The 19,676-nt window shown below is 38.3% G+C and overlaps 1 protein-coding gene and 1 pseudogene across 7 annotated transcripts in view; both read right to left on the bottom strand.

The window, feature by feature from the left end:
• Positions 1 to 19,676, bottom strand: part of USP32 (ubiquitin specific peptidase 32) — a 248,828-nt gene that overhangs the window by 30,776 nt on the left and 198,376 nt on the right. For 4 of the 7 annotated variants that reach the window (XM_035300720.3, XM_008996980.5, XM_054256103.2 and 1 more), the window contains 10 exons: positions 18,591 to 18,750; positions 13,628 to 13,782; positions 12,656 to 12,737; positions 5,862 to 5,936; positions 5,213 to 5,351; positions 4,850 to 4,955; positions 3,131 to 3,304; positions 1,814 to 1,988; positions 1,223 to 1,374; positions 428 to 539 (listed from right to left, as the gene is read on the bottom strand). In XM_035300720.3, the coding sequence (XP_035156611.2) occupies positions 428 to 539; positions 1,223 to 1,374; positions 1,814 to 1,988; positions 3,131 to 3,304; positions 4,850 to 4,955; positions 5,213 to 5,351; positions 5,862 to 5,936; positions 12,656 to 12,737; positions 13,628 to 13,782; positions 18,591 to 18,750 (1,330 nt within the window). The remainder of the gene's footprint in view (positions 1 to 427; positions 540 to 1,222; positions 1,375 to 1,813; positions 1,989 to 3,130; positions 3,305 to 4,849; positions 4,956 to 5,212; positions 5,352 to 5,861; positions 5,937 to 12,655; positions 12,738 to 13,627; positions 13,783 to 18,590; positions 18,751 to 19,676) is intronic. The other 3 variants (XM_035300721.3, XM_002748189.8, XM_054256104.2) reach the window with 1 other exon arrangement.
• LOC103793145 (selenide, water dikinase 2-like) lies at positions 6,968 to 8,563 on the bottom strand (annotated as a pseudogene).

The raw sequence follows: 19,676 nt of genomic DNA, 5'->3' as shown, positions 1-19,676 counted from the left end.
TAACCTAATTGTAAACAATATAAAGAATAGACAAAGCATACTAGTGGCTAAAAGGACTCAGGTAAGTGACTACATTAAATTACATAGAATACTGGATTTCTTTCTAGCTACATCTATTGTTTATATTTTATGGTAGTATGTTCCTTTCATAATAGCTGTTGCCATATTAGTATTAGATAAGAGTTTAAAGAGATCTGAATTCCATAGGTATATTAGCTAATAATTATCTATCTAACTGAAGTCACTTGGGTTCTTTAAATTTTAGGTTTCTCATCTAAAAAATATGGAATAATCAGTAAGGTTTCCCTTGGGTTCCAAAATTCTTCTGTTATAATATTCTCAGCATGAACAAATATAGAAAAGATGACAACTCTTAGACAAATATTTAAAGGTGCAATCATGAGAAGGAGTTCTAGTTCTATCTTACCTGTCTGTGTTGGACTAGAAGCTGAAATTGGAGATGCAGGGACAGGAATTTCAAATGCACACAAAAATCCACTCACTGAGAGTCGTACTTTTTGGTTGTCCTGAGGAAAGTTCTACAGAAACAGCAGCAAGATAAGAAGGGGAGATGTTTCAGATAATATGGAAAAGTTCTCTCTCTAATGTATTTCAAAAGAATGTCTTAGATGCCTTCATCCATAAATCAACAAGATGATTGAATAGTTTTTCAATTACATAAAGGATGAATGCTTGATAAAAATAACTGAAAACTAACCTCAATGTCAAACTATTATCTCTTTCCACAGGAAGAAGTGTGTTGTATATGACCAACTTCTTAAGTTCTGTCCTTTCTTTCAAGCATCTAAATTCCAACCCTCAGACCTCATTTTTGCATTTCATATTAAGAAAATGTCAATGAGGTGGGAGTGTGTTCAGAAGTCCCAAAGATGAATATAAATAATACCAGTTGCAGGAGCTTAGGCAGATATAGGCAATATATTTATTATTATTTGTTTCCCCAGCTGGTATGTAGAAAGACATGATTGGTGTTGTCTTTAATCTTTTAATTTCTTAGTGTGTTAAAAGGCCAAGTATATATATATTCATAAATACTAAAAACACACATTCATAAATACATAAAATACAGGGTTTTTTTTGGTTCAGATTTTATGTTTTATTATCTCTCTTGGTCACTTAACAACTGATCATAATAACTGAGAAAATTGTTATCTTTGAAGGACAGAATCAAAAGTGTCTTAGAAAGATTAGTTAATACTACCTTTATGTTGGAACCATGTACTTCTGCTAGAAGGATCTGTTCTGAATTAAGTCCACAGAGATCGCTCAGCTGTTTTTTTAAACCTGTGTACTTTTCATCCATATTCAGTCTTAGTCCATACCGTACAGGAGTAGTACCATCTAACTTAATTACTAGTAAAGAGAAAAGATCTTTTATCAGTAAAATGCAGGTTTCACTGAGTCTCACATGCTGGTGTACAGATATATCTGACCTGTAAATATAATTGCAAATATTTCAGCCTAGAATTTTTATGTATAAACACTAAAACAGATGGTACTTAGGGATAATATTGAGTGAAATCAGTATTTGTTTGTTGTTCATCTATGAGTGGCTTTGTGGGGTTTTAAAGAGCGTTTCTGGCATATTTGAAACAAAACAAAACAAAAAAACATGCCACAATCTAAATCTTGCAAACCTCAAGTCATGCCTAAAATTAGGTTGCTTGATTATAATATGCTGACTACCTACCAGTCTTTATTTGTAAACAAATAACTATGCTTACAAACTCAGGCTATTTAAATAAAGTAAATTTAACGGAGTCAAGTCATTTTTCAGAACTTTGTGACCTACCTGTTATTTCTAAGTGCATATAACTGTCCATTGGTAGTGGCAAAGACAAAAAATTGAAAGGGTCAAATCGGACACTTATATGCCCACATGTCTTGCATCTGACCTGAGATCTTAGCTGCCCATGGAACAAATCCACAACAATTGATCTATTTCTTCTTAGATGGTTGTCCCAGGCCTAGCAATAAAAAAAGATTACAGAATTTTCTCTCAAAATCCAAAAGAGAAGCATTTCTATATAAATTAAAAGAAACTGGTCAAATATATTGGATTTAAAGGTCAAGAATATAATCCTATTTTTTATTTAACATAAAATATTAAATCGAGATGGAAAATCCCATTTTTCATCTGGGTTCTTATCATTGGGAACAATTGTAAATATTAAAATTGTTTGTCCATTAAAAAGTACAAAGCATAGGCCAGGCACGGTGGCTCAAGCCTGTAATCCCAGCACTTTGGGAGGCTGAGGCAGGTGGATCACGAGGTCAAGAGATCGAAACCATCCTGGTCAACATGGTGAAACCCCGTCTCTACTAAAAACACAAAAAAATAGCTGGGCATGGTGGCGCGTGCCTGTAATCCCAGCTACTCAGGAGGCTGAGGCAGGAGAATTGCCTGAACCCAGGAGGCAGAGGTTGTAGTGAGCCGAGGTCACGCCATTTCGCTCTGGGTAACAAGAGAGAAACTCTGTCTCAAAAAAAAAAAAAAAAAAGTACAAAGCATGCCTCTATGTCATTGTATGCATTAATTTAGCAATAATAGGGACTCTTTTTTTCTTCCCCAGATGGAGTTTTGCTCTTGTTGCCCAGGCTGGAGTGCAATGGCACAATCTCAGCTCACTCCAATTTCTACCTCCCCGGTTCAAGCAATTATCTCGCTTCAGCCTCCCAAGTTGCTGGGATTATAGGTGTCCGCCACCACGCCCAGCTAATTTTTCTATTTCTAGTAGAGACAGGGTTTTACCATGTTGGACAGTCTGGTCTCCAACTCCTGACCTCAGGTAATCCACTCCCAAAGTACTGGGATTACAGGCGAGCCACGGCACCTGGCTATGGAGACTCTTTAAATTCCGCTGGATTATTCCTACCTCCAGTCCCATAAAGTTTACAATGCTAAATGGCAACAGTTTTCTATTTTCATTAAAGGTGTTTTTGTTTTTGTATCATTGCATAAGAATTAAGCATAGAAACAGAAATGCCTTCTTTTCGCCATAAAATTCTGATCTCAGAATAATTTAGTTTGCACTTAAGTTGTGCTACATGTATTTGTGGCCAGAACATTTTGTCTACTGCCTACATTAGAAACTCAAAACTGACAAACCTCTGCAGCTACTTCCCAGTCTGGTCGGCCATCACTGTCCTTTAGTTCCACATATGGCTTTTCATGGACTCGGTTGAGATCTTCATGAAGACCATCCAAGAGAAAAGCCAGAAGTTCTTGGGAGTCTTGTTGCTGGAACCCATTAAACCTGGGAGCATATTTTGCTATGGTCCACTATAAATATAAGAGGAGTCACAGTCATTATTTCCTATCCATAAAATTTGGAATGAATATGTCCTATAATCCAATCAGAGGCATTACAAGAAAGTAAATAGTATAGTACTTAGTCTGCTCCATTTCATCAAATATATTTTGGATAATCACGAAATCCCTGAAATCTTAATCTTAAATGACAAAAAAAAAAAGAAGTATTTTGGTCAATACTGTGTCCTCAGTTTAGTATCATGTAAGCAAACCGTTCTTCAGGCACATAGATGTTATTTAAGACAGAAATGTTAAAATAGCATTTGTTCACAGCGAAAGACATTCTGTTCTGTAATGTTTTATACATTTTTATGTGCCTATAAAATACATATATTTTATAGGCACATAATACATGACATGCATAAAATAATATGTGTATATAATACAGAACATATGTATAAAATAATATATACACATATTATTTTATACAATGTAATGTCTTCAACAATTACATTTTCTGGTCTTGTTGCATACTAACTTTTATTAACTGCATTAAATAATAGAATTATTTAGAGGATTAAATGAGTTAATACATATAAATTAATTAGAATAGTACCTGGCAAAAAATAAGTAGTCAAATGTGTAGCTATTACAGTTATTAATTTATAAACTAAAAAGTTTTTGCTTTGTACTTAAATAAAAATAATGAATAATCCTAACTTCACTAAAATCTACTACATTTGGTATTAATATAAAGCCTTTACTCTGCATGGAAATCAAGAATTAAAAATAAAATAAAATAAAAATAAAAAAATAAATAACTAAAAACAAAACCTGTATTCATTAGTTTCATTCGTTCATCCTGCTACTTTTTTTCTTTTTTTTTTTTTTTGAGACAGTCTTACTCTGTTGCCTAGGCTGGAGTGCAGTGGTATGATCTCGACTCACTGCAACCTCCATCTCCCAGGTTCAAGCATTTCTTGTGCCTCAGCCTCCCAATCAGCTGGAATTACAGGCATGTGCCACCATGCCAGCTAATTTTTTTTTGTTTTTTAGTAGAGACAGAGTTTCACCATGTTGCCCAGGCTGGTCTTGAACTCCTGGTCTCAAATGATCTGCCCACCTCCGCCTCCCAAAGTGCTGAGATTACAGGCGTGAGCCCCTGCACCCAGCCTACTTCTTTATATTCTACAGATAGAATTATCTTAGTTATGTTGAATATATATTGGATGCAATTAATAAGACTCCGAGGTCCACCCTGCAGTTAGAATACTGCTAATAGTGAAGTATTACCAAAAATGGTTTACTCTTCATATAAGATGTTTGGTAAATTAGTAATATGAATGATATTCCAAATTTAGAGTGTGCCTTTGGTCTTTTGCCTACCTACTACATATACAGTAGTATTCTACATATATTTAAACAAGCAAAAGAATTTGGCATCTGGTTTATAAAAAGTAAAGGGTCCAAAAACATTTATTAAGCTAAAAGGCTAAACATAAAAGACAAGCAAAGAAAAATGACTAAACAACTATTTAGGAATTAAATGCTTTTATATTATTTTAACCTGCTTACCCGAAGCTTTAATGGGGCAACATTCTTCTGAGTTCCACTCCAAAGTTCCTGTACTAAATCACCATAGCATTTAGCCATATGCCCCTTCATACCAATGGGATTTGTCCTAGAAGTTTGAGAGGAAAATTTGTTGCCAAAGATTCTTATAAATCACAGTCATGTGGGCACAAAAATGCCTAGCATCTCACATCAAAGTATCTTTTCTTTTTGAAACAAGAGATGTAGTCCTTGGCCTATTTCATATTAAATAGGGTTGATAAGATAAGATCTTTCTCCTCCAGGGTGAAGAAAGAGGAAATGTAGGTAATACTGGGTTTATATCAAAGTCACAGGTTAAGAGGCCAATGACTCAAGAAAGATTACCTGTTGAGTTCATAAAGATGTCTCCCTGAGATAAAATACCGTGTCAGTGGCTGTGTGTTACTAACACACTGGATGCTTGAGTTCATGAAGCATGTGTTTCCCAGGTTGCTTAGACCTGTGGCTCCCTTTTCTGTGGGAACTGGAACAAATAATATGAGAACCAAAGCTTAGCTACAGTAATATGCCATGGCACAAACAGTTATATTCAATGAAATGATTTTTTTATAACCCTCATAATCAGCTAAACGGTGCTATTATTTCTCTAGCAGGTCTCTGAAATACTAGAGAAGGCTTTTCATGGAGTGTCTGGCAACAGTGATGATCCATGCTCATTTGTAACCCAGAAGCAGCAGTTATTCTTTTTAATTGCTATGATTTTTCAAAATAATTCAAACAATTCTTTCTTCTAGTATGTCCTTTTAAAACATATAAATTATTTAATTGCAGAGTTAGAAAGAAATTTAGAAAATAATTTGATGGTGGGTTTGCCAACATCAAATGCTGCTTCAGGAAAAAAGGAAAAGAAAGGGCCTAATCATTTTTGAATTAGAAAACCAAAAGTTGGTAGTACTTTAATAGTTGAGAGAAGAAAAAAAAAAGAGTACATTTAAAATCATCTTTTTAAAAATAATACCCTTGTGAGACTTACCCTTGTGTCTATCTATTTTACTACTATTTGCTATAAAAGACATCTCCTCAGGCCAACTCATATCTTTGTTGCGAACTGGAAAGACAGATAGAAATGTGTTAATTTCTTATCTATCTAATTTATCCACTCAATTGCTTCTGTTTTTTTTCTTTAAGACATCTTATTCCTAAATCAGAAGTTTAAAAAAAAAACTAGTTAATTTTAGTTCATACGTCGCTTAATGATGGGTTACATTCTGCGAAATGCATGAAATGCATCATTACGTGATATTCTCTTTGTGTGGACATCACAGAGTGTACTTACACAAATCTAGGCTATACATGGTATTGGCTGTTACTCCTTGGCTACAAACCTGTATAGCACGTTACTGTATTCAACACTGTAGACAACTGTAACACAATGGTAAGTATTTATGTATCTAAATATATTAGAACACAGGAAAAGTACAGCTAAAAATACAGTATTATAATCTTATGGGACCACTGCTGTATACAGGTCTTTTGTTGACTAAAACATCTTTATGTAGCACATGCCTATACTTGGCTCTAAAACCATTCCAATTCTTTCTTTTCTTTTTTTTTTTTTTTCCGGGAAGAAATTGCTTTATTGATCAAATCACCGAAATTTGCAGCAAACAACTTAATATCTTAATAACCACCAAGGCCTGGGCTCTGAGGCTTGCTCTGCCTCTCCCAGTCCTTAATGGGGTTTGGAGGGAGAGATGTCATTAACAGACACCAAGCCAGACGACTGCAGGTCCTCCTTTCCCAGTCATGACAAGCTGCTCAATTCTTGTCCAGAGCAGGAAAGAGTGAGTACTCAGTAAAGTCTAATAAAGAATTTGAGGTTGCACTACAAGATCTCTCTTAACAATTTAGATTTATCAACAGTATTGGCCCAAAATTCATTTACTTCTGATGTAAATTTTTTCATTTTGCAATTTGTGTGTGGTTTTAATAAATCATCTCAATCCCTGTGCAGAAATTAATCAACTCAGTGCAAAGAAAAATCCCTCAACCTGGAATAGCCTCATCTTACTTTGGAAAGAGAAAACAGAGGTATTTCTGGCCTCGGAATGTATATAAAGGTTGCTTTTGATGGCCTGATTCCAATCACCTAGAAAGGGCAGCTGCAACCACTATGCAGGCAGCCTTCTTTGGAAATTTCTTAAAATCAACTCTTGAGAACCATCCATAATTGTGAACAACAGCTCTACGGTCCAAACAGCTTCTGTTCTTTCATCTCACGAGCAAGGCTCAGAGGAGGCATTTGAATTGTCAGGAGCAAGAGCAGCAGCTATGGCCCCAGGAGGTAGGATTTCAATAACTCGCGGCTTGTCAATGATCTGGGCCGTTTCCTTTTTCCACAATGCCAGCGATCCACGCTTAGGGACCCTCTCCATACTTGGAGGATTTGATTTCAGAACAAAAGCAAGCCGCCTGTTCTCTAGGCAGACAAATCAGTAATCCCCCAGAGGTTTCAGCTGAGGTTCCTTGAAGAAGCCCAAACTGTACACTGGCCTTGCTGACAGCAGCCATCTTGGCAATTATTGGCAGATTATGAATAACAAAGGACACTTCATTTCTTTGTTGTTTCGCAAGGTTCTGGGAGTGTCCTAGAATGCCAAAGCCTGTGGTATCTGTGGCCGCATGGGCATTAAATGTGTGCATTAAACCTGCAGCAGTTCTGTTGAGGGCAGCCATATTGAACATGGCTTCCTGATACACCAGCTCCACCTATTCTCTGGAGATCACCATCTTTACTTTATTCCATCTTTCAGGATTATCCAGCCATTGGTGGGCACTGACAGCAACCTGGGTTCCTAACGGTTTGGTTAACACCAACACATCCCCAACCACCGCGCTGTTGGGCATTATGAATTCATTTGGCTGGCATACCACAGTGGCAACTCCACCAATTATAATCCAAGGGTTGACCACAGTTTGCCCACTGGTCACTGCAGTCCCTCCTTCCTCAGCCGCATACTGAAAGCCTTTGACTATGAGTGGCGTTACCTTTTCACGTTCCTCCTCACTCATACTCTGGCTGACGCTGAGTAACATCAACATGTTGTCACACTCAGTAATGCCCATGGCGTAGAGGTCACTCAGCACGTTGGCACAAGCTATGCGCCCCATCACGCAGGGATCTTCCACCAAGGGGTAAAAGAAGTCCATGGTCTGCACAGGCCCCCATCCCTCAGGGGGATGACGCAGGAGTCCATCCTGATGCCCAGGGCTGGAAAAGTGGGGCTGGGGCCCTCTCCGGTTTCCTGTGACGCCTCTGCCTGACTGCCCACCAGGCCCAGGCCCAGTGGGGGCCGCACATCCGGCCATGTCGTCCCACCAGGAGTTTGAGCAGCGTCTCCTGCGGGACCTTGCAGCCTCAGCCCTTCATGCTGGAGAAGCCCATCAGCTGCCAGCTTGGGCTGAGGCCCAATGCCTGGGGCTCGAAGGGCGGGGAGTTGGAGAAGTTCCGGCCCAGAGTCAAGCCCGCCGGACCGAGGAGCCTTCCCCAGCTGCCATCGCCACCATCGCCTCTCCGCAGGCGCCCATCGCCAAGGCTTCCGCCATCGCGCAGGGTCAGACTCACGCTGCACGCAGCCTTCCAGGTCTTCCTCCCAATTCTTCATACTGAGGACTTTAAAGTCACTTGGTTTGAATAATCTATTCCCTCAATTACCTACTTGAAGTAAAACTATACTCAACCATCTACAGAAGTAATTAAAGTTCAGAAACAATGGAATTTCTTATATTTAAAACATTAGAAATATTACAATTCTTTCTTAAATTGTAACAACTATCAGAGTAATTTCTTTTTTTTTTTTTTTTTTTAGAGAAGAAGGGGAAAAAAAGAAAAAGAGGGAAAAAGGAATATTACTTCATTCCTAAAATGGGTTTCAATAATGGCCGATCAATATTTTGAGTGTTTAAAGTGGTTAATGCATGTTTTATGTGTTTAAAATGGAGACCTCTATTGTGTTTATTTGCTCTGGCTCTGAGTTCAAGTCCTGGATATCGTTATCAATATGTTGTCTCATTGAATCTAAATCTCATTATGTGTCTTATGTATCTGGGTGTTAAGATCTCTTATTGTTGCATTAATCCTTTTACCCTTGCATCCCTGTAGCTTTGAAATCTATTTTATTAAGTGTGAGAATTGCAACTCCTGCTTTTTATTTATTTATTTTTGCTCTCCATTTGGTTGGTAAGTTTTTTTCCATCCCCTTGTTTTGAGTCTTTGTATATCTTTAGATATATCGTTAGATTTTGTGGATAATGTATATTTTGTGTGTTTAAAATGGAGAGCTCTATTGAGTTTATTTGTTCTGTATCTTAGTTCCAGTCCCGAATATCGTTATCAATTTTCTGTCTCGTTGAATCTAAATCTCATTATGGGTCTTATGTATCTGGGTGTTAAGATCTCTTATTATTACATTAATCCTTTTATCCTTGTAGCTTTGAAATCTATTTCGTCAAATGTGAAAATTGCAACTCCTGCTTTTTATTTATTTATTTTTGCTCTCCATTTGGTTGGTACGTTTTTTTTTCCAACCCTTTATTTTGAGTCTATGTATATCTTTGGATATACCATTAGATTTTGTCTGTATCTTTTGATTGGGAGATTTGGTCGATTTAAATTTAGGGTTGCTGCCGTTTGATAATAACTGGCTATTTTGTCCTTTTGTTGATAAAAATTCTTCTTTATGTTAATGCTCTTTACTTTTTGGTGTATTTTTAGAAAGGGTCATACTGGTTGTTCCTTTCTGTGTATAGTGCTTCTTTTAGAAGTTCTTGTAAAGCAGGCCTGGTGGTAATAAAATCTCTGAGTACTTGCTTGTTCCTAAAAAATTTTATTTTTCCTTCAAATGTAAAGCTTAAATTGGCAGGATATGAAATTCTGGGCTGAAAGTTCTGTTGATTAAGTATATTGAATATTGGCCCCCACTCTCTTTTAGCTTGTAGGGTTTCCGTTGAGAGATCTGCTGTAAGCTAATAGGCTTACCTTTATGGGTAACTTGATCTTTCTCTCTGGCTGCCCTTAATATTTTCTCCTTCGTTTCGATCTTGGTGAATCTAACGATTATGTGCCTTGGGGTTGGTCTTCTTGAGGAATATCTTTGTGGTGTTCTCTGTATTGCCTGGGGTTGAATAGTGTCCTGCTTTGCTAAATTAGGAAAATTTTCCTGGATAATGTCCTGGAGAGTATTTTCCAGCTTGAATTCATTCTCTCCGTCACATTCAGGTACACCAATCAAGCGTATATTAGGTCTTTTCACATAGTCCCATATTGCTTGGAGACTTTGCTCATTCCTTTTTATCCTTTTTTCTCTATTCTTGTCTTGTTGTTTTGTTTCATTAAGTTGATCTTCCACCTCTGATACCCTTTCTTCTGCTTGATCCATTCGGCTGTTTAAGCTTGTACATATTTCACTAAGTTCTCGTGTTGTATTTTTCAACTCCATAAGTTCATTTGTATTCCTCTCTATATTGTCTATTCTTTTCAACATTTCATCTAACCTTTTTTCCAAGTTCTTAGTTTCTTTACATTGGGTTAGAACAAGTTCCTTTAACTCCCAGAAGTTTCTTATCATCCACCTTTTAAAGCCTACTTCAGATAATGGAACACAGTCCTTTTCCATCAGGGCTTGTTCCGTTACTGATGAGTCCTTTTCCATCAGGGCTTGTTCGGTTGCTGATGAGTCCTTTTCCATCAGGGCTTGTTCGGTTGCTGATGAGTCCTTTTCCATCAGGGCTTGTTCGGTTGCTGATGAGTCCTTTTCCATCAGGGCTTGTTCGGTTGCTGATGAGTCCTTTTCCATCAGGGCTTGTTCCGTTGCTGATGGGTTCTGATTTTGAGTATACTCGGCCTTCTTAGGCTGTTTTTTCCCCTTCATTGTAGATGAACCGCCTTTCTAATTAGTTTTCTGAGTCGACGTCCGACTTATTGATTCCCAGTGTTGGGATCCGAGCAACCCACTGTGGCAGCCTAAATAGCAGCGGTAAGACTGATGGTGCTCTTCTGCCCGGGAATCTCTAGTCTGGCTTCCCTCTTGAGTCCGCAACAAGCGGCTCTGACTTCCCTGAGCTCCAAACTCCGGTCAGTAGGGGAAGCAGTCCGTTTGCTCTGCATGAAGAGCTGCTGCGCCGAGACACCGGCAAAACCGCTGCAGCGGCCACAAGAGTCACGCTGGCGACCCGTGGGGCTCCTCCACTGGGAATCAGCTGATCGGTGAGTGACGAAAATTCGTCTAAAAGTGTGGCGTCGTCTCGTTCTCTGGGCTTTCACTGGGAGCTACAATCCTGAGCTGTTAGTGGTCGGCCATCTTGGATCGATCTCCAGAGTAATTTCTTTCTTTTTTTTTTTTTTTTGAGACAGTCTGGCTTTGTCACCCAGACTGGAGTGCAGTGACATGATCTTGGGTCACCGCAACTTCCGTCTCCTGGGCTCGAGTGATTCTTGTGCCCCAGCCTCCTGAGTAGGTGGGACTGCAGGTGCATGCCACCATGCTCAGCTAATTTTTGCATATATATATTTTTTTTGAGACGGAGTTTCGCTCTTGTTACCCAGGCTGGAGTGCAATGGCGCAATCTCGGCTCACCGCAACCTCCGCCTCCTGGGTTCAGGCAATTCTTCTGCCTCAGCCTCCTGAGTAGCTGGGACTGCAGGAACGGGCCACCATGCCCAGCTAATTTTTTTTGTATTTTTAGTAGAGACAGGGTTTCACCATGTTGACCAGGATGGTCTCGGTCTCTTGACCTCGTGATCCACCCGCCTCGGCCTCCCAAAGTGCTGGGATTACAGGCGTTGAGCCACCGCGCCCAGCTAATTTTTGTATTTTTAAGTAGAGATGGGTTTCACCATGTTGGCCAGGCTGATCTCAAAATCCTGACCACAAGTGATCCACCTGCCTGAGCCTCCCAAAGTCCTGGGATTATAGGCATGAGCCACTGAGCCTGGCCTATTCATTTTAATACAAAGGCAGCTAGAAATATGGTCATAAAACTTGATGGGAAAAGATACAATTAAAAAGTTTTTAATGTCATGTGCATGTCAGTGTGTAGACTGATGGAATATACAAGTAGCTCTGTCAGTGAGTAGCCAGTGTTGATGACTAATGAAAGCCTGTGCTAACTATGCAAGGAAGTTGTTCTCCTATTTTTTTTGTTTAAGAGGGAGTTTTGCTCTGTCACCTAGGCTGGAGTGCAGTGGCGTGTGCAGTGGCTCACTGCAATCTCCACTCCCAGGTTCAAACGATTCTTCTGCCTCAGCCTCCTGAGTAGCTGGGACTACAGGCGTGTGCCACCACGCCCAGCTAATTTTTGTATTTTTAGTACAGTCAGGGTTTCACCATATTGGCCAAGCTGGTCTCAAACTCCTGACCTTGTGATCCACCCACCTTGGCCTCCCAAAGTGCTGGAATTATAGGCATGAGCCACTGTGCCTGGCGCAGAAGTTGTTCTTACTCAAACTCAAAGCAGCAGCTTGAAAATTTTAAGAAACTAAATTTGTAAACAGAATTCACTTATTTTTATCTACCATTCCCATCCCTTGTCAATGATTAAAAACAGTATATTTTTCCTTTCAAGCAATCTAAATTGCATGGTAGAATTATGTAAGAGTTCAAAGGGTTTTTTTCTTTTTTTTTTTTCCAAAAGGGTTTCTTTACCATAAAAACATAATGATCAAATAATAGTTGTCTTGGGGAAAATTATAAAATGGGTTATCAGCAAGTAACTCTTGAAATTCTTCCCCATAAAAATTTAATATAGATGCATGCTTCCATCTTGTACCTTCAATTACCAAGTGTTGTTCATCCTGGATTTTCAAATATTCCAATCTATGATCCTCATCATCCAGAAGAGTAAGGTAGTTCTATGTAAGGAGGAGGAAATGTTTTTGTTATTTGGTTAGTAAACTTGAAACAAATACAGAGATAAAAATAAGTAACAATTAAAAAAAAAACTTCCTTGTAGTTACATAACTTATATCACAGATATCTGGCCTACTATAATTGTTCATAAATATTTATAATTTAGGTGGCATGGCATTAGAGAGAAAGACAATGTGTACTTCATAAGCATTATCTTTCTCTTTTTCAAAATTTCAATAGGTTTTTGGGGAACAGGTGGTATTTGGCTACATGAATAAGTTTTTTTTTTTTTGAGATGGAGTCTGGCTCTGTCACCCAGGCTGGAGTGAGACGGCTCGATCTCGGCTCACTGCAACCTCTGCCTCCAGGTTCAAGCAATTCTCCTAGTAGCTGGGACTACAGGGGCACACCACCATGCCCAGCTAATTTTTATATTTTTAGTAGAGATGGGGTTTCATCATGTTGGCCAGGCTGGTCTCGAACTCCTGACCTCTGGTGATTCACCCACCTCGGTCTCCCAAAGTGTTGGGATTACAGGTGTGAGCCACTGTACTTGACCACACCATTAGTTTATAACGTAACAATAATCTTTGTAAGATGGTACCATCCATGGTGATCAATTGCTATTATAGATCTCAGAGGAAAATATTACAAGTATACATATAGTAATTTAAAAGATGAACTTTTCACTGAAATCCTAGCATAATTACTACAGGCAAAATCCCTATACTCAAGAAATATAATTTAACACTTAATCAGTCTTGTGTTCTCTTTGGCAGCACATGTACTAAAATTGGATCAACACAAAGAAGATTAACAAAGTTCTTTTACTCTTTAAAATTAAAAAAAATACCAACAATCAGGTTCTTCATGAGTCTGAGATGCCTCTTACCTCACTGTTGTATAGCCACAGGCGCATATCTTCCTCTTTAATGCGCAGTCTTTGAGACAGATATTCGTGAATTTCCTTGATGGTCTGCATTCGACTAAAACAGCCTGTATAGGCTAATACTCGCTTTAAAGGTGCATTCGGAGAAGGTACATTTCCTATGGTTACAGCAATCACAGCAAGAAAAAAGGCAGATGTGAAAAAGAAGCACTCCTCTCAGCAATGGGGACCATACTATTTTACAAAATAATGATGAGCAATAAGAATTACAAGTGTAATAATTGTATAAATGAAGACTACCAAAAAGCTTTAAAGTGCAGACAGGAGACCCAAGTTTGTTTGTTTTTTGAGACAAAGTCTCACTCTGTTGCTGGAGTGAGTAGTGCAATCTCAGCTCACTGCAACTTCCGCCTCCCAGGTGCAAGCAATTTTCCTGCCTCGGCCTCCTGAGTAGCTGGGATTACAGGCACGTGCCACCACACCCAGCTCATTTTTGTATTTTTAGTAGAGACGAGGTTTCACCATGTTGGTCAGGCTCGTCTCAAACTCCCGACCTCATGATCTACCTGCCTTGGCCTCCCAAAGTGCTAGGATTACAGGCGTAAGCCACTGTGACCGGACTTTTTTTTTTTTTAAATAGATGGAGTCTCTATGCTGCCCAGGCTAGAGTGTGGAGGTGTGATTTCAGCTCACTGCAGCTTCCATCTCCAGGGTTCAAGCAATCCTCCCACCTCAGCCTCCTGAACAGCTGGTACTACAGGCACATGCCACCACACCTGGCTAATTTTTATATCTTTTTAGGTGGAGACAGGGTCTCTGCCACATTGCCCTGGCTGGTCTCTAGCTCCTGGGCGCAAGCAGTCCACCTGCCTCGGCCTCCCAAAGTGCTATGATCACAGGTGTGAGCCACCACGCCCAGCCTTCTAAGTATTTTAAAGTGAGTCCGAAGCCTCAACTTGGAAAAGATGAGAAAAGGCCCAAGGCTCAAGGCCCAAATAACTGGCAATATTTGGATATCAAGAAGAGTAGGAACATGCCAAGAAACAACTGGCATTGGTAATTGGCTGCATGCACTCAGCTGGGTCACAGTCAATAGCAAAATGAAATAAAACTCAGTGGAAAAAAAAAATTAAAACACAGAGTTTTTTTTTTTTTTTTTTTTTTTTTAAACAACTCAGTGGAGGAGATAAAATGGGACTGGATTTGAATCCCACAGACAGATAATTGGATTCACCCGGTCTACTTTCCTAAACTTTCTTTGAATCACTAATCCCATCATTCTCAGTCATTAAGTAGGACAACTGTACAATAAAACATACATATATCTATTACATATCAATTAGAAAAAAAAGAAAATTTGACTTAAAATTCTAAATAGGTATAGATTCTACATAGCCAAACAGTTTATTATTATCAACATTATTTGAGATAAGGTCTCATTCTGCTGCCCAGGCTGTAGTGCAGTGAGACAATTATGGCTCACCGCAGCCTCATCCTCTTTGGCTCAAGTGATCCTCCCACCTTAGCTTCCTGAGTAGACAGGATCTTCCTATGTTACCTAGGCTGATCTTGAACTCCCGGGCTCAGGCAATCCTCCCACCTTGGCCTCCCAAAGTGCTGGGATTACACACTTAGATTACAAGTGTGTGAGCTACCACACTTGGCCAAAGCAGAGTTTCAAAACGAAGCCAAGAAACTTCCCATGACCAAATAAATAAATAAGTGCCCTATAAGTAAAAAAAAAAAAAACAGTATTAGCCTGTCCACCCAGTAAGATGACAGCAAATATGACACGAAATTCCTGAGGGCTAAAAACGAAGAGTGGTAATAATATAGGGAAAAAGAGTAAAGAGTGAAGGAAGAATATATCAATCTCATTATATACTTCAAAAGAGGAGGGGTATGAAATGACAAGAGATTACGGAAAGCAAAAAGAGATGGCTTTAATAAACTCATTAAACCCTGGTTAACTATTCAGCCAAAAATCTAGACAGAACTGTGGATTAAAATAGTCATCTCTGCCTCTGGGAGGCTGTATTTTATTGAGCAACCCAACATAAAAATATAAACTTATCACTATAATATACAGTCCAAATAATTTTCTACCCATTCAATCATGACTTAGCTTTTTTATTCCTGAAATGTGCTTTTAGTGAGTCTTTCCCACAAAATAAAGCTGATAAAAGTGCTGGCATGATCTAGTTTTTAAGAACTTGTGAAAAGGAATTCCCTCACCTAAGACAGGCTAAGAAGTCATCTAAAAAACAATGACTTCTATAACCTTGTCTGTAGAAAAGGCTACATTTAAATCATTGTAATTGTGACAAGGTTTGAATACTTGTCACTTCAAAAGAAATAAAAGAGCCTAGTAAACAGCTGTAATAAATTGAGTATTTGAGGAAGATGAACATTATGTTATGGCAGAATGAAACCCAACCCATGATCAGTTTTTAAACACATAGCAGGCAAATCTTTTATAATCAGCAAGCAAAGGATAATCTCTAAAAGAAAACAAAAGCAAATTTCTCCAGTTACACATCTTAGGATTAGTTATAAGATTACAGCAAGAAAGCATATTTTTATAAATTTTAAAATGATTAATGATTGATTTCACAACTAATTAGCAAGGAATAAAATTTCATTATAAACAAATTTGGATTATATGAAATATGCAGTTCTAGGATTCAGAAGCATATACAAGTATAGTGTTCAAGTCAATCTCTATTGTCCTAAGCCACAATATAAAAATTTGAGTTTTAGAAAGTTTTTATAGCATAGCTCATTAAGCAGGCAGCCACTTATTATGTGTAATTTTATGCTTTTGAATAGCACCAACAAATCTAGTGGAATTTATAGAAGCAGCAAAAATCTAGGATCAGCACAAGAGTTACAAAGAATACCTACTAAAAGCGCAACACATCTTGCCTCTCATGTTATCTTTCATTTTTTTTGTTTGAGACAGAGTCTCACTCTATTGCCCAGGCTGGAGCACAGTGGTGTGATCTCGGCTCACTGCAACCTCTGCCTCCTGGGTTCAAGTAATTCTCATGCCTCAGCCTCACGAGTAGCTGGGATTACGGGAACCTGCCACCACAACTGGCTAATTTTTGTATTTTTAGTAGAAATGGGGTTTCACCATGTTGACCAGGCTGGTCTCGAACCACTAACCTCTGGTGATCCACCAGCCTCAGCCTCCCAAAGTGCTGGGATTACAGGCATGAGCCATCGCACCTGGCCTCATGTTCTTTCAAAAAGAATTGAAAAAGTTGCTATGGGTGCCATGGAAGCAAGGCTAATAATACTTCTAATCAATGGAAAATGAAATCAAGAATGTTTCATAAGGTTCTATCTCACTGTTCCTTTTTTAAAAAATGGTTTCCTTTAAAAAAAATTTTTTTTTTTTTAGAGATAGGCTCTTGCTCTGTTACCCAGGCTGTGGAGTATAATGGCATAATCACAGCTCACCACAGCCTTGAACTCCTGGACTTTAGAGATCCTCCCACCTCAGCCTCTTGAGTACCTGAGACTACAGAGCACACCACTATGCCCAGCTAATTTAAACCTTTTTTTGTAGAGACAGGATCTTACTATGTTGCCCGAGCTGGTCTCAAACTCTTAGCTTCAAATGATCCTCGACCTCAGCCTCCTGAACTGTTGAGATTACAGGCATCAGCCACTATACCCGGCCTCACTGTTCTTTGATTTTGCTGTTTTCCCCAAAAACAAAGTTTGGTAGCTAGAGGCCAATACTTTGCTATAATTATTGCCAAACACTATCGAAAGAATTCTTACCAAATACTATTGAAAGATTCTTCATATATTATATGAATATAACCTTTAATGAAAATACAAAACTAACCCTGTTCAATTTCAAAGGAGAGCTAGTACTTATTTTGGTTGGGGTTTAGAGGTAGTTCTTGCATACTAAGTTATTTTAATTATAATAACATGCTGGCATTGCTAACAGTCAGAGATTTTGTATAAATGGTTGCTCATTATTATTATCATTACATTTTGAGACAGAGTCTCACTCCGTCATCCAGGCTGGAGTGCAGTGGTGCGATCTTGGCTCATTGCAACCTCTTGGGTTCAAGTGATTCTCCTGTTCTAGTCTCCCAAGTGGCTGGGACTATAGGCATGTGCCCCCATGCCTGGCTAATTTTTTTCATATTTTTAGTAGAGACAGGGTTTCGCCATGTTGGCTAGGCTGATTTCAAACTCCTGACCTCAAGTACTCCACCCACTTTGGCCTCCCAAAGTGTGGGATTACAGGCATTAGCCACCATGCCCAGCTTATTATTTCTTTACTGCTGAAGAATCATTTCAAGTATTTGCAAGGTAAAAGCACAGAGCAAGTTGCCAATCAATAAAGTTTAACCTTACAGAGAAATGAAAGGGGAACTTTTTGCATGTTATACATTAAAATGGGAACTAATTTATATGTCATTTTGATATGCTTGGTGTTTTTTCAAAGCAAATATATCACTTTAATTTTCAAAAATATCCCTTTTGCTCTGTACTGTCTATCTCTTATAGACCAGGCAAAAGAAATGTATCATGTTTTGCCAAAAAACCAAACTACAACAAAAACCTTAAAAAACAAAAAAGATGATAGTGTAAAAGGAATTACTTTTTACAAATTTGAGTTGAAAAGACCACTCAATGACTAGAAGACTATTATTTAGTCTAGTAACCATTTACAATGGCTTATCTCAAAGAAATAAAGCACGTAAAATCTATTTCTATTTATTTTCTTTGTAAGTAGAAAAGGAAACGTCGCATCTCAGTTTGCTGCTGGGATTTGCTTCTACCCCTCATCTAGTCTTGCGCATGACCATAGATCTAAGCCCGATAAAAGTGAATTACTGATTCTGTATGAAAGCTGATGGGAATGTGTATCAATACAGTGGCACCAGACTTTGAGCAACGTAGTTTTCATGGTATTCTTGCTGCATTCTTAAGTTACCTCTCGGTAAATGCTGAGGAAACATTCTCAGGCTCATCATACCCATATTCACCCAGATGTTAGACTGCTGTGTCCGAGTGGCAGGCTGCTGTCTCAGGAAAAGAAGATAGCGGGGAAATAATTCCAGCTCTGGGATGTCTGTCTTGCTGTTCTTGATTACCTGTTGTTTTAAAAGATAAAAAGTGATCACTAAAAAAAGAAACAAAACTTCTGAGATTTCTTTCTTTTTTTTTTGAGACAGAGTTTCGCTCTTGTTACCCAGGCTGGAGTGCAATGGGCCACCGTGCCCAGCCACAATAATATGTTAATAATTAAATGTTTTCCTGTGTCTGTGGGCAGGTTAAAACTACTTAAAAATCTTGTTCCTACAATGTGAAACCTGAGTTTTGTTTTTTTTTTTAATCTAAATTTTTTGTTTAAATCATAGACAAAACATATATGGACAGACTGGTTACACAAGTAGAACATAGTAAATTTTTGTATGGGAACAGTTGTATCCTCACTACTAATACTAAAAATAAAATTTTAAGCAATTTATAATACTCTTTATATAATATTCTTCATAGTAACAAAATGTGGATGTTTTTAAATGATGTTCAGTGATAAGGTTTTATGAGAGTAGTATATTCATACATTACTGGCAATAGTGTAAATTGCTAAACTTTAGATGGCAGCATGACTGTATAGCTGATGACTTGAATACTTTCATAGTTTTTGACTTTTAACTCCATTTTTATGAATGGAATAAAAATGACTTAAAACATCAGTCATTTATATACATGAAATATGTAAAAGTGAAAAGACTTATGGTGTGAGGGTAGTGGAATTATAGATAATACTTAAGGGTGTTTTTCTTCAATGTTGTTACTTTTAAATAAAAGAGGAGAAGATTATCTACAAGGAGTTACAATCTTGGGAAATGGGTTTAGGAGCAGAAACTTAAGTATTCAGATCTACATAACTTAAATGTGTCAGTTTCAGTAATTACTGAAATATAACTAGTTAACCTGTTGGACATTTTAGTTTAGAAATAAGGCCGGGTGAGGTGGCTCAAGCCTGTAATCCCAGCACTTTGGGAGGCCGAGG

The sequence above is a fragment of the Callithrix jacchus genome, chromosome 5, assembly GCF_049354715.1.
Source record: "Callithrix jacchus isolate 240 chromosome 5, calJac240_pri, whole genome shotgun sequence".
NCBI classification, from domain to species: Eukaryota; Metazoa; Chordata; class Mammalia; order Primates; family Cebidae; genus Callithrix; species Callithrix jacchus.
Note: the sequence above shows the minus strand (reverse complement) of the source record. Positions and strands in the feature narration are given on the sequence as shown.